Consider the following 12,411-nt stretch of genomic DNA (forward strand, 5'->3'; position numbering starts at 1 on the left):
TGCAGTTTTTTTTTCACCTCCAGAAAATCCCATTCATGGATGGTGTTGCAGCAGCACATTGCACATTACAAAATAAAACGATTAAAAAATCATAAGCACTACTTTTCAATATATATATGGCGTAAGAACATTCAGTGTGGATGTTTATCTTTTAAGCTTTAAAAATACCTTGCATCTCTGCATTTTATTCATCACACACAACAAAAATAGTTTAGCAATTTTTTAAAAGTGTGTCACCTTTTGTACCTTTGTTTTATTGTGTTTTTAATCACTAGTTTGACTGGCACTTTAATACATGAATTCAAGTTTTAAGATCTAAGAATTTTTGTTTAAGTTATGTATTTTATTGCAGTCATATTTCGGGCACATCAATAAATTATATATATTATATTTAAAGCTTTTATTTACAGTTCGACCGATCACGTGCAGCCCATCACAAGCGAAAACCGCAAGTGCCCAATGCGCAGACTCCCAAAGAGGATGCTGATTGGTTGGCGAAAGCATGCGCTGCGTTCAGGAGGCTGCGTAATGTGTTGTTTAACAGTGTGACGTGGAGAGTCTCTCAGCGACCTCTGCTAAAACTTCCTCAATTATAAAAAAAAAAAGAGAAAAAAAAAGAAGTCACACAACATGTTGCTTACTGGTTGATTGTGACCCGAATATATGAAGGCTCACGTTATTTATTTGATTTTGGAAGGAACTTTCTTTTCATCGAGTAAGACAAAGGCGTCCAGCGATTAGCCTTAGCTGATGTATATAACGACAGAGAGAACCTGCGTATGGCTAGCGTAAGGAAGTTTAGCAAGTGTAGTGTATTTGTACCACAAGATTCCAAATATGACACTGGTTGAACTGGACGCGACTTGCGGGACCGTGGCTGAATTTTAACGAACGGTAACAGTCGTCGAGCAGTTTGTGAGCTTGCTAACATTAGCCACTCAGCGGAGAAAGGAATAGCAGCACCGCAAGGCTGTCAAAATGGGTTCTCTGCTGCGGGGAGAAGAAATGTGTTTGGCCCAACTGTTTCTTCAGTCCGGATCGGCATACGACTGCATCGGTGATCTCGGAGAACTGGGCATTGTGGAGTTCAGAGACGTAAGTACCGAAACAGTGAACATATGCTCTGGTTTTGTACGTCCCATTTCCAATGCTTTCAACTAGCTCAATACGGCTTCAGGAAGGTTCCGCTAACTTTTAAGCATTGCCGTATATCGTAGACATACCATGCATACTTTAGCACCATTCCTGGCAGCTGTTCGCAAATGAAAACGTAAAAGGATGAGTGAGTTTCATGGGAAATGACGTTTTGCCGTGCAACAGCGGTTGATGTTTATGTGTCTCCTGTGTCTGTTTCAGCTCAATCCCAGCGTTAATGCATTTCAACGAAAATATGTGAATGAAATCAAAAGATGTGAAGAGATGGAGAGGATCCTTGGTAAGTAATTATTGAGCTGTAACAGGATACCAAAGGGCGAGTGGTAGCTAATATAGGATTGTGATTACTTGTATAAATTGTAGGCATGAGCACAATGACTTAGTTCAAGACAAGAAGCCTGGACAAAGCTATAACTGCATAGAAAGTAGTAATACGACAAAGAACAGAGCGCCTTTTCATTCAATTCAATTGAAAGTCAGTGACTGTAGTCATGAAAAATGTCATCATGTGTTCATTAAGATGAATATGTTGTTGTTTCTTTCACTAAACTGAACTCTTTTTTTTCAGTAAATAGTAGAGAGTAATTCATTTGTTACTGCTTGTGTTTTACTTCTGAAAGACTGGCAATAACATTTGGGTAATACAATAACACAATTGCTTCACCCAAAATGGAAAAGTATCCTCTTTATTGGCTGTCAACAGGATATCTGTTGAGAGAAATCAAGAAAGCTGACATTTCATTGCCAGACGGAGATGTGAATCCAGTGGCTCCTTTACCGAAGCACGTAATGGGTATAATGGTATGTTCATTGCTTATGTTACACATTTCTACACCTGGTCAGCATCACATTGTATGCATGTGTTCTTTCAGGAGCAGCTGCAGAGGCTGGAAGTAGAGTTAGGCGAAGTCATGAGGAATAAGGAGAGATTGCAAAAGAATCTGTTGGAGCTCACAGAGTACACACACATGCTGCGCATCACTTGTAACTTTCTGCAGAGAAGCGCTGAGGTGAGTGGGTTACACTGTAGTAGCAGGAGCAGTGCACACTTCCTTTCTTGTGTGTACAACACACTGGAAGTTGTGTGTTAACGCACAGCCTGATACTACAGAGGAGTCAGCTGTTGCATACATTTTCTTCTCTCCCGTATCTCAATTATGTATTGCTTTCCCGCCAGAGAGAGCCGGTGCAAGTTGCATACGAGGAGTTTCCTTTCCTAGAAAAGAACACAATGATGGATTACAGCAGTATGCAGCGGCTTGGAGCCAAACTAGGGTAAAATAAACACTGTACTTGTTGTATTAAATGCAGTTTATATAATCGGTTAGGTGGGTTTGGGTTAACGTTTAGGGTCATGGTAATAATGTGGGTTATCCAAGCTGCAATATAGTTTCAGTTGATTGTAAAAGTGGCGGCACGGTGGACGACTGGTTAGAGCGTCAGCCTCACAGTTCTGAGGACCCGGGTTCAATCCCCGGCCCCGACTGTGTGGAGTTTGCATGTTCTCCCCGTGCCTGCGTGGGTTTTCTCCGGGCACTCCGGTTTCCTCCCACATCCCAAAAACATGCATTAATTGGAGACTCTAAATTGCCCGCAGGCATGACTGTGAGTGCGAATGGTTGTCTGTTTGTATGTGCCCTGCGATTGGCTGGCAACCAGTTCAGGGTGTACCCCACCTCCTGCCCGATGACAGCTGGGATAGGCTCCAGCACGCCCGCGACCATAGTGAGGATAAGCGGCTCAGAAAATGGATGGATGAATGTAAAAGTACTGTAACTGCAAGACTAAAGCGATGTCAACCAATTTTTGTCTGTGGTTACACTTTATGGCTTTTTGTTTGTGACAATTGGTTATTTGTGTCAGAGATTTGATGTTAATATTAAAATCTATCCATCCATCCTTGTTTTCTCTCCACCACTTGTCCTCATTAGTGCAACTATTGACATCCACACCCGTAATGGTCCAAATGAATATGTTCTCTTGTTTAGAAATTAATAATAAAAACATAAAAGGCACAGGTATCACTAAAAGTGTATAATATTTAGATTTGTGGTCTTATCTTATTTTTTTCTTCATTTTATAATTGCTGGTATGAAATAAGGCCATTTATAGTGTAGTATCTGTGTAGTTCACATAGCTGACTTGCATCCAGCATGGGATCAATATGCATTAGTTGTCCTATTCACAATTGCGCTATGATTGACTGGTGACGAGCCAAGGGTGTGCTCCAGCTTTGGGACGGGCACCAGTCCATGTTGCTCGATAGCTGGATGGATGGACGGATGGATATGTAAAATAAATACACAGTTGGACTGGTTGTGAATGTTGTCTTCATTCTCTCTCAGTTTCATTTCTGGCCTCATCCAGAGGACAAAGATTGACGCCTTTGAGCGCATGCTGTGGAGAGTGTGTAAAGGCTTCACCATTCTCAGCTATGCTGAAGTCGAGGAGTATCTCCAAGATCCTGACACTGTAGGTCTCTCAAGATGGCTCCTGTTAGCTACGTTACCGGGGCATATTCAATTAGAATACAATTCTCAAGCTCAGAGTGCTATTCTGACCCCTGACCCCTGACCCCCTGACTTTATTGTGACATTTTCAAATTAAGTAACATTGGAAAAGCGGCACGGCACGGCACTTGCATGGTAGGTTGATTGACGACTCTAAATTGCCCGTAGGTGTGAATGTGAGTGTGAATGTTGTTTGTTTATATGTGCCCTGCGATTGGCTGGCGACCAGTTCAGGGTGTACCCCGCCCCTCGCCTGAAGATGGCCGGGATAGGCTCCAGCATGCCCGCGGCCCCTGTGAGAAGAAGCGGTACTGAAAATGAATGAATTGAAAATTGGAAATCATTTTTTGTGTTGGGATTACTACAGTTATCTTCGATCACATAAAAATATCAGTACGAAAGTATGAAATACACCATATTGCAGTTTGTTATCGAGATTGCTCAAGTGTTACGTAAAAATCGAGATGTGCCTTAAATTACAAAAATGGAATCTCTTTCTGGGCATCACATTGGAAGAGTGGTCAGCAAGTCTGTCTCACACTTTGAGGTTCAGGGTTGGAATCTCGGGATACAGCTTCCTCCCCCTTCGAAAACATGCATGTTGGGGTTAATTGAAAACTCCTAAATTGTCCATGGGTGTGAATGTGAATGGTTCTCTATATGTGCCCCATGATTGCCTGGCAACCAGTCCAGTGTGTACCGTACCTCTTGCCCAAAGTCAGCGAAGATCGGCTTCAATAGAAAATTGATTGAATTTTTCTTTCTTCTTCATGGTGGGGGTTCTGATATTCCTAATGTAGCCTTTTTATCCATCTATAGGGTGAGCCCACCAAAAGTGTGGTGTTCCTAATCTCATACTGGGGAGAGCAGATTGGCCAGAAAGTGAAGAAGATCTGTGACTGGTAATATTTCACACTACTACCGTATTGTATTGCTGCATAAAACAAAGCGCCACATCTAAGTCATATCTGTTTTCTTTCCTCCCTAGTTATCACTGTCATGTTTATCCATATCCCAGTAGCAATGAGGAGAGGAACGATGTTGTGCAAGGACTAAGTACTCGCATTCAGGACCTGCACACTGTATGTCTTCATTTTGTTTTCATGCACTAGGTTAATCGGTGACAAAATACGAGTTCGGTCTGTTTGTTATTGACTAAAGGATGTTCCTTGCAAATGCATTTACTGTCATCTTGTTAAAATATAACCTGCAGAGGTTAAATATCTCTTCAGGTTCTTGCTTCTGAGATTAAAAAAATAAATAAATGAGGCAACACGTTTAACAGCTGTCAGTAGATATACTGAAAAAAAATCCTGTATGTATGTCCTCAGGCCCCATTCCATGTTATTTAAAACCGTTTTAAAAGCATATATACCCTTTCCCTTTCATTTGAAGATAATTTGCAATTTGTTTTTAATAAATGGGTGGCATATTTGAATACACCGACATTTAAAAAAAAATGTGTACATGACGAGTGTATCACCACACCCCAGTAAAGACAGAAACGTAGCCACAACGAGTCTCTTTTTAAATGATTAACCAATTTCCTCTGAGTTAGCGAGTCATGAGAGTTTCTCTGGCCAGGTCACTGCTTCGTGAATCGTTTGCTAGCTTGAAGTCACTGTGACTGAAAAATCCAATTGCTGTCACTCCCTGTAGCACATGATCGACATGAGATCGTGGCGAGCATTCTTTTCGAAATACAGTACACCTACTTGAACTCTATCTCTCTTGCATTTGTTTAATCTCAATAGTGGGAAATATCAACCTTTTACATATAATGGCGTGTCATAAAAATACATTATATTTGCTGGTAATTTCATTAAACAACGTTCAAAGCCTGCTTGTTGCTGTTTTTTTTTTTTTTTGCAGGTTCTTCATAGAACAGAAGATTACCTGAAGCAGGTCCTGATCAAGGCATCAGAATCTGTCTACACCTGGGTCATACAGGTCAAGAAGATGAAAGCTATCTACTACATTCTCAACCAGTGTAGTTTTGACGTCACCAACAAGTGTCTGATTGCTGAGGTTTGGTGTCCTGTCGATGAGCTTCCCACCCTGAGAAGAACACTCGAAGAAGGCTCGGTAAAGAAACTCTAAACCACTACAGACTTAACTTGTCTTGAGTTGGTGAAACTAGGGAGAGTATACAGCTCACATTCATGTTTTCTGTTATTTTCCGTCTCCGTTTTTAGCTACCAATGTTAATTCATATTCATTTGTGCGTTTGTCGTGTACTTTCTTTCCTTTAATTTTGGTAACAGGAAAAAACAGTCATGTCTGTACTTTAACTCCCTACTCGTGTGCGCTTGTTGTGCGCGCGTCTATGTCAACATCATACCTTTCACTTGTGTCAACACCTGCCCAACTCGCTACCTCTGATTGCTTTACAATGAAATTTGACTCTACCACAGCCAATCATCATCACTTATGTGGTTGTCTTGTGCCCCCTGACGACGAAGAACAGTTTAAAAAAAAAAAAAAACTGCCTCTCCGTTTAGAGATCTCGCCTCTCTGATGCAAACCGTTTCAGTGATCTAATAATAAAGTAACAGCATTATCATGATTGGAAAAGTAAATTATATTAGACATTACTGAAAAAAGTAACACATTTAGTAACGCAGTTTATTTAAAATGCCGGTACTCCCATCACTGGTCATGTTAAGATTGGTGACATGTATTTTGTTTGACAGAGGAAAAGTGGATCAACTGTTCCGTCCTTTGTCAATCGCATACCTACCAATGACACTCCACCTACCCTGATTAGGTGCAACAAGTTCACGGTTGGCTTCCAGAACATTGTGGATGCTTATGGAGTGGGGACATACAGAGAAGTCAATCCAGGTATGCGGGTAGCTTTTGTTTTTTCGCTGTGGTATTTTTGCTATTTGTTTGTTTCCACGTTTCCATACATGATCCACTAAAAAGATGCATTTGACAAAATATATATGTATTAAATGTATGGATCCCTTGTACATTACAATTACTGTCCTAGAGTTTGCAATGTTTTACAGTATTGCTGCTCTTCCTAATTGTTCCTCCCTCGTTACTGTAGCACCTTTCACTATTGTTACATTCCCCTTCCTGTTTGCGGTGATGTTTGGAGACATGGGTCATGGTCTTCTTATGGCGACCTTTGCTTTTTGGATGGTGTTGTGTGAGAACAACCGCAAGCTTAAGAACACCAGGAATGAGGTAAGTAAGTGGCTTTTTAACCTGTTTTTGGAAGTGTGCCTGTATCCTTATAAGGTTGACGTGTAACGAGATGACTTGGTGTGCACGCAGATCTGGAACACATTTTTTGAGGGTCGTTACATCATCCTAATGATGGGCCTCTTCTCTGTTTACACCGGCCTGATATACAATGATTGTTTCTCCAAGTCTATTAACATCTTTGGTTCTGGATGGAGCGTCAAAGCCATGTTCACAGCAAACGCATGGCAGTAAGTTTTTCACAGAGACAATTAACAAATCCAGGAAAGCTTGTATGATGTGATGAAAAGATTCAAATAGTCTGCTTTCAACTCACAATGTCGGTTTAATCTTCTCCAAATAGTGTCAACGATGTTAACAGCAAAGGCTTTCTTACTCTGGATCCAAATGTCACCGGCGTGTTCAGTGGACCATACCCTCTCGGAATTGACCCAGTGAGTGGACTGTATTGAAGTCTTGTCAAACTTCATATCACAATAAAATAACATGATATGGTGTGAAATGATTCGGTAATACAGTGTTCCCTCGCTATATCGTGGTTCACCTATTGAGAATTCAGTGCATTGTGGATTTTTTTCCTGCCATATTCGTAGAGCAGATAATTCGCCATATCGTGGGGTTTTGATTGTGCGCTGTGATTTTGTTGTGGGATAATAAATCCTTCCTTGCCTAAAACATTAAAACTGTAAACAAACAAAAAAAGGAAGAAAAATTCAATTAAAACACATTTTACAAGGAGCAAAACGTACATAGTGTACAGTACTGTAGTGCATTACTGTATGTTTAAGAGTTTAAAATGTGTTTGAGTATATATAAATTGTTTATAAATAATTTTTTAAAAATGTGTTGGGGTGGTCCTAACCCACACGATAAATGAGGGATTAATTTATAGTATTTAATACATAATCCATTCACTGCAGTCCAAAATATGTGCCATCAATATATATAAATATATATTTAACTATAGTCTGCTTACCTGATACCTTTTGTCAAAACCTGAGTTATGTTAGTAATGTTTAGATATCAAAAATATTTTGTATCTATATAAAAATGTAGGTGCGTATTAGCAACATAAATGACTTTGCATTTTTCCAAATCATTCTTCGCTGCTTTGTGCTGTTTGCTACTTGTGTGTAAGACATTAATATGTTTGTCTCATTCAAGATTTGGAACTTGGCATCGAACCGGCTTACATTTCTGAACTCTTATAAGATGAAAATGTCAGTAATATTGGGCATCATTCACATGAGCTTCGGGGTGATCCTCAGCACTTTTAATCACTTGTAAGTATTTTATTTTAATCTTGACCTCAGATGAACGCCAAGTATATTAATTGTTGACTTCAGTTTTGTTTGTGAAAACAGGCACTTCCGGAGGAAGTACAATTTGTACTTGGTATTTCTTCCCGAGATCCTGTTCCTGCTGTGCCTCTTTGGATACTTGGTGTTCATGATACTCTTCAAGTGGCTCGTCTTTTCTGCCAAAAACTCCAGACAGGCTCCAAGCATCCTCATTCACTTCATAAACATGTTTCTCATGCAAGGTGACTCACTGCAGCCCCTCTACCCAGGACAGGTAAAGAACTAAAAGTGGTCTGCTTTTCACCATAATACTGTATATGGACCGGGTGGATTACTGATACAGTGGATAAAAATTGTTTTTCTTTATAAAAGTCTCTGTCTGACACACATGGTTCTTAAACGACAGCAAATGAAAATGAGCGCTAATCGATGGTCATCTGTTGCACTTAGATCAACACGCTGACTGCACAGTTGTGTCCCAAATAGAAAAACGTACGGTAGGCGTTCTGAGACAAATGGAAATAATGAATTGTTTAATAAATTCTGGTATTACTGTAGGAAAGGAGTTTTTGTATCAATCTGTCCGGCCACATAGCCCGAGTATCCTTCCAAAAGAGAGAATTTTAAAATCTGTATACCAGATCAAATACAATTAAAAAAATCTCAATGGTCAAGAACCTTTTACCTTTTTTCCTTGAATCTTTCTTTTAAACCTGTGTTGGGGATGCATGGTACTTTCTACACTGTAGATTTAACTACGGGCAAGTGTTATATTTTGTGCACCTGAAGAATGAAAAATTGATTGTTAGAATTTTTGTGTGTGTTGTAAACGTGTAAGATGGATTTAAGGGAAAACAAAACCTCTTTCAACTATTTATAAATGAAGCTGAATGTTTAGTTTTTTGTTGTTTTTTTCCAGAGCGGCTTACAGATCTTTCTGGTAGTCATTGCTGTGCTCTCAGTGCCTGTCTTGCTCCTTGGGAAACCACTCTACCTCTTTTGGCTCCACAAAGGAAGCCATCGGCTTCGAATGTATAGGGTGAATAAAGTGTCTCTACGCTAGTCAAAACGCCTCGATATATGTGAAGCAAATCTGACTTGGTATAGTACGTGTTCTCAGGGGTATGAGCGTGTGCGTCACAGCAGTGAAGAGGAGCTCTTCTTGTTGCGGACACACGACATGGAGGAGGGCAGCAGTCACAGTGAGCTCTCCTCTAGCGGGGAGCAGCACACGGAGGAGGTCAGCACAGTCGGTCACTGTACTCTTAACCAAATGTTGTCTGTACCGCTAAGCGCCGTTTCGTTTTTGTCGGAACAGTTTGACTTTGCTGAGGAGTTCCTGCATCAGGCCATCCATACTATAGAGTACTGCCTGGGGTGCATTTCCAATACCGCCTCTTACCTCAGGCTCTGGGCTCTGAGTCTGGCACATGCCCGTAAGTATGACACCTTGTCATCCAAGTCTTTGTCATTTGTTTAAGTTCATGTACAGTGTATGGCTATTTGTCACCCAAAATCAGTTTGAATTGAAGAACATTGCTTATTGTATGAAATCGTTTTATGCTGTTAATTGTGATTAATTAATTAATTATAGTTCCACGGGTATTGTTAATACATGTTTTCTTCACGCTTTGTATAAGGAGGCTTTATTTTTCTGCACACAGAGCTATCTGAGGTACTGTGGGCCATGGTGATGCGAGTCGGACTACGAATGGAATCGATTCTTGGGGTTTTATTCTTAGTGCCAGTGTTTGGCCTGTTTGCCGTTCTCACCGTGTCCATCCTGCTGGTGATGGAGGGCCTGTCTGCTTTCCTCCATGCCCTCCGACTGCACTGGTAAGACACCACCATAATGTCATGAAACACTGACATGAACTTTATTTAAGTTACTGTTTCATACAAATCCAATTTTTACTCCCTCAGGGTGGAGTTTCAGAATAAATTCTACAGTGGAACTGGAGTCAAGTTTTACCCCTTTTCCTTCTCTCTCCTGCCCTCCAGCTTTGAACAGGAAGGTTTACTGTGAAGCAAAGGACATTCTCTTGGATGATTTAAAAGGCCAAAATGTGATTGTTCCAGTGATTTCATGGACTGGTTTGATATCCCCCCCTCCCACCCCTTTAACCATTTTTCAAAGTGTGTTGAACTTTTAAGAGGACCACAGCACCCTACAGCATTTAAGGACACTGCCAGTTTGAGATGTACCAAAAACACTGCTGTTCTGTCAATATATATGCACAATATATCTATTTTGTACCACAGTCATTATATGCTTCACTTTAGAGTACAGTTAATGATTTAATTTGCAGCTTCAATTTTGTAATTATGCCGTAATTGTTTCTTGATGTCAGCATGACGAAGCACTTCTCCGAAGTTGAGAACTGATAAGCACAAGATAAAGTGAGTTTCTGTGCAGACAACGCATGTTAGGTTAGTTTTGGTTATCTCCTAGAATGTATTTATTAAAGACAACCATCTTTGCATTTTCTCATTATTTGAATTTTACTTTGTCCAGTTCATCTTCGTGCCTTTTCCCGAGTTTCAATTTTGGCAGATTTGGTTTCCATAGAACTGGTAGAGAGCAAGCCTTTATTTAATAGCTGAGCCTTTTGTTGCACCGCTTGCCTTAATACAACCAAATCGCACCATTGACGAGCCTCCCGTTACCCTTGTGTTCTAGATTTCTGCTACCAAAACACTGCATACTTTGTGATATTTTTTAGGTTTGTAATGAAAAGTGTAAGTCTGGAAGGTGTGAGATTAAATATTGATACTTTTACTGGATTATCTTTTAATTTATTCACTTTTAAAATGCTTCAGAATTCAAACTGAATGTACAGTTGATTTTTTGTTTTGTTTACTTCAATATTCATGTAGTCATATTTTTGTAGTAGTACTAGATATAATCTAGAATTCAGTTATTGCTGGTTAGAAGGATACCACATCATCAATGTTTAACAGTCACAGCACTTTATCAAATGTGATTATGCAGTGAAATCTGGCATCAGTGGTGTGTTCAATTGTACGTTATTATGTTTGGCCTCTGGAATTACTGAGGGCTAATTTTGTTTACACTTAATTGTTGTCCCATGTTCTCTGGCAGAACAAAGTCATACCTATAATAAGATCCCACATAGTCTTGACAAGTTGTGATTTTTAGCAGTTGTATTGTTTAAGTCATTGTTGTTATAGCCATTAAGGCCAAGTTTATCTCGCCATTTGTGTTCATATTGTAAGTATAAACACTCCAACGTTCTCAAAATTCTCCTCACTTGTTTGCTTATTTTGAGTAAGACTACCGCTTTTATATAATGTAATGCGAAATGTCTGGAGATGGCTGGACTCATTTGAATCATTTGTTCAGAAGCATTTAATAAAGTTATTTTTGCACTGGCTGCCTGTCTGGCTGTTTGCCAATAAGTATTTGTCCCAATAAATTAAATTGGACGTGCGGTAACTGCATAAACCAATATCTCACATGCCAAAATGACAGGAAGCGGGTGTGGTGAAGGAAGTGAGCATATATTTCATTAGTATTTGGTGCCGTTGCCATTAAACTGTAAGACTTGAGTCAAACGTTTTGGATATCCTTCCACGCGCTTCTCACAATAGTTGGCTGGAATTTTGGCCCATTCCTCCTGACGGAACTAGTATAACTGAGCCAAGTTTGTAGGCCACCTGGCTTGCACATGCCTTTTCTGGTATGCCCATGAATTTTCCATAGGACTGAGATGACGGCTTGGCAATGGCAACTCCAAAACAATGACTTTTGTTATCCTTAAGTCACTTTGCAGCCAGTTTGGCAGTATGCTTCGGGTCATCGTCCATTTGGAAGCTAAGCTACAACTTCCTGGCTGATGTCTTGAGGTGTTGCTTCAGTATTTCCTTCAGTATTTCCTCAGTGCCGTGAAAAGTATTTTCCCACTTCTCAAATTCTTATTTTTTTTTTTGGCACAGTTTCTCCCATTTTGATGTTTAAGATCATCTAACAAATGTAAATACCAAAGATAACCCAAGTAAACATGAAACACAGTTTTTCAATAGTGATTTTATTTATTGAGGGAAAAAAATAAGCTACCAGGCCCTGTGTGAAAAAGTCTCATTACATCTGGTGTAAATGTAACTGCATTTCAGAAAAAACAGCATCTTATCAACAGTCAAACATGGTGGTGGGAGTGTGATGGTGTGGGGCTGCAATGCTTCTTCAGCTCCTGGACGATCGTGAATTCTGC

At 39.9% G+C, this 12,411-nt stretch overlaps 1 protein-coding gene across 4 annotated transcripts; it reads left to right on the plus strand.

The window, feature by feature from the left end:
• The first annotated feature begins 517 nt into the window (after positions 1–517).
• On the plus strand, positions 518–11,574 carry atp6v0a2b (ATPase H+ transporting V0 subunit a2b). Of its 4 annotated transcripts, none has more exons than XM_061671601.1 (20): positions 518–1,095; positions 1,357–1,435; positions 1,859–1,956; positions 2,028–2,165; positions 2,333–2,430; positions 3,501–3,627; positions 4,485–4,567; positions 4,654–4,747; positions 5,538–5,750; positions 6,359–6,509; positions 6,721–6,860; positions 6,951–7,108; positions 7,222–7,312; positions 8,043–8,161; positions 8,225–8,453; positions 9,099–9,218; positions 9,300–9,419; positions 9,498–9,615; positions 9,844–10,015; positions 10,103–11,574. In XM_061671601.1, exons 1-20 carry the CDS (start codon positions 979–981, stop codon positions 10,203–10,205), a joined length of 2,568 nt encoding a protein of 855 aa, XP_061527585.1. In that variant the 5' UTR covers positions 518–978; the 3' UTR covers positions 10,206–11,574. The 4 variants fall into 4 exon arrangements, with proteins under 4 accessions (XP_061527585.1, XP_061527587.1, XP_061527586.1 ...); XM_061671603.1 differs by having other exon boundaries at positions 10,181–11,574; XM_061671602.1 differs by having other exon boundaries at positions 8,243–8,453.
• The last annotated feature ends 837 nt before the right edge of the window (positions 11,575–12,411 follow it).

Source organism: Phycodurus eques, chromosome 3, assembly GCF_024500275.1.
Source record: "Phycodurus eques isolate BA_2022a chromosome 3, UOR_Pequ_1.1, whole genome shotgun sequence".
Lineage (NCBI taxonomy): Eukaryota > Metazoa > Chordata > Actinopteri > Syngnathiformes > Syngnathidae > Phycodurus > Phycodurus eques.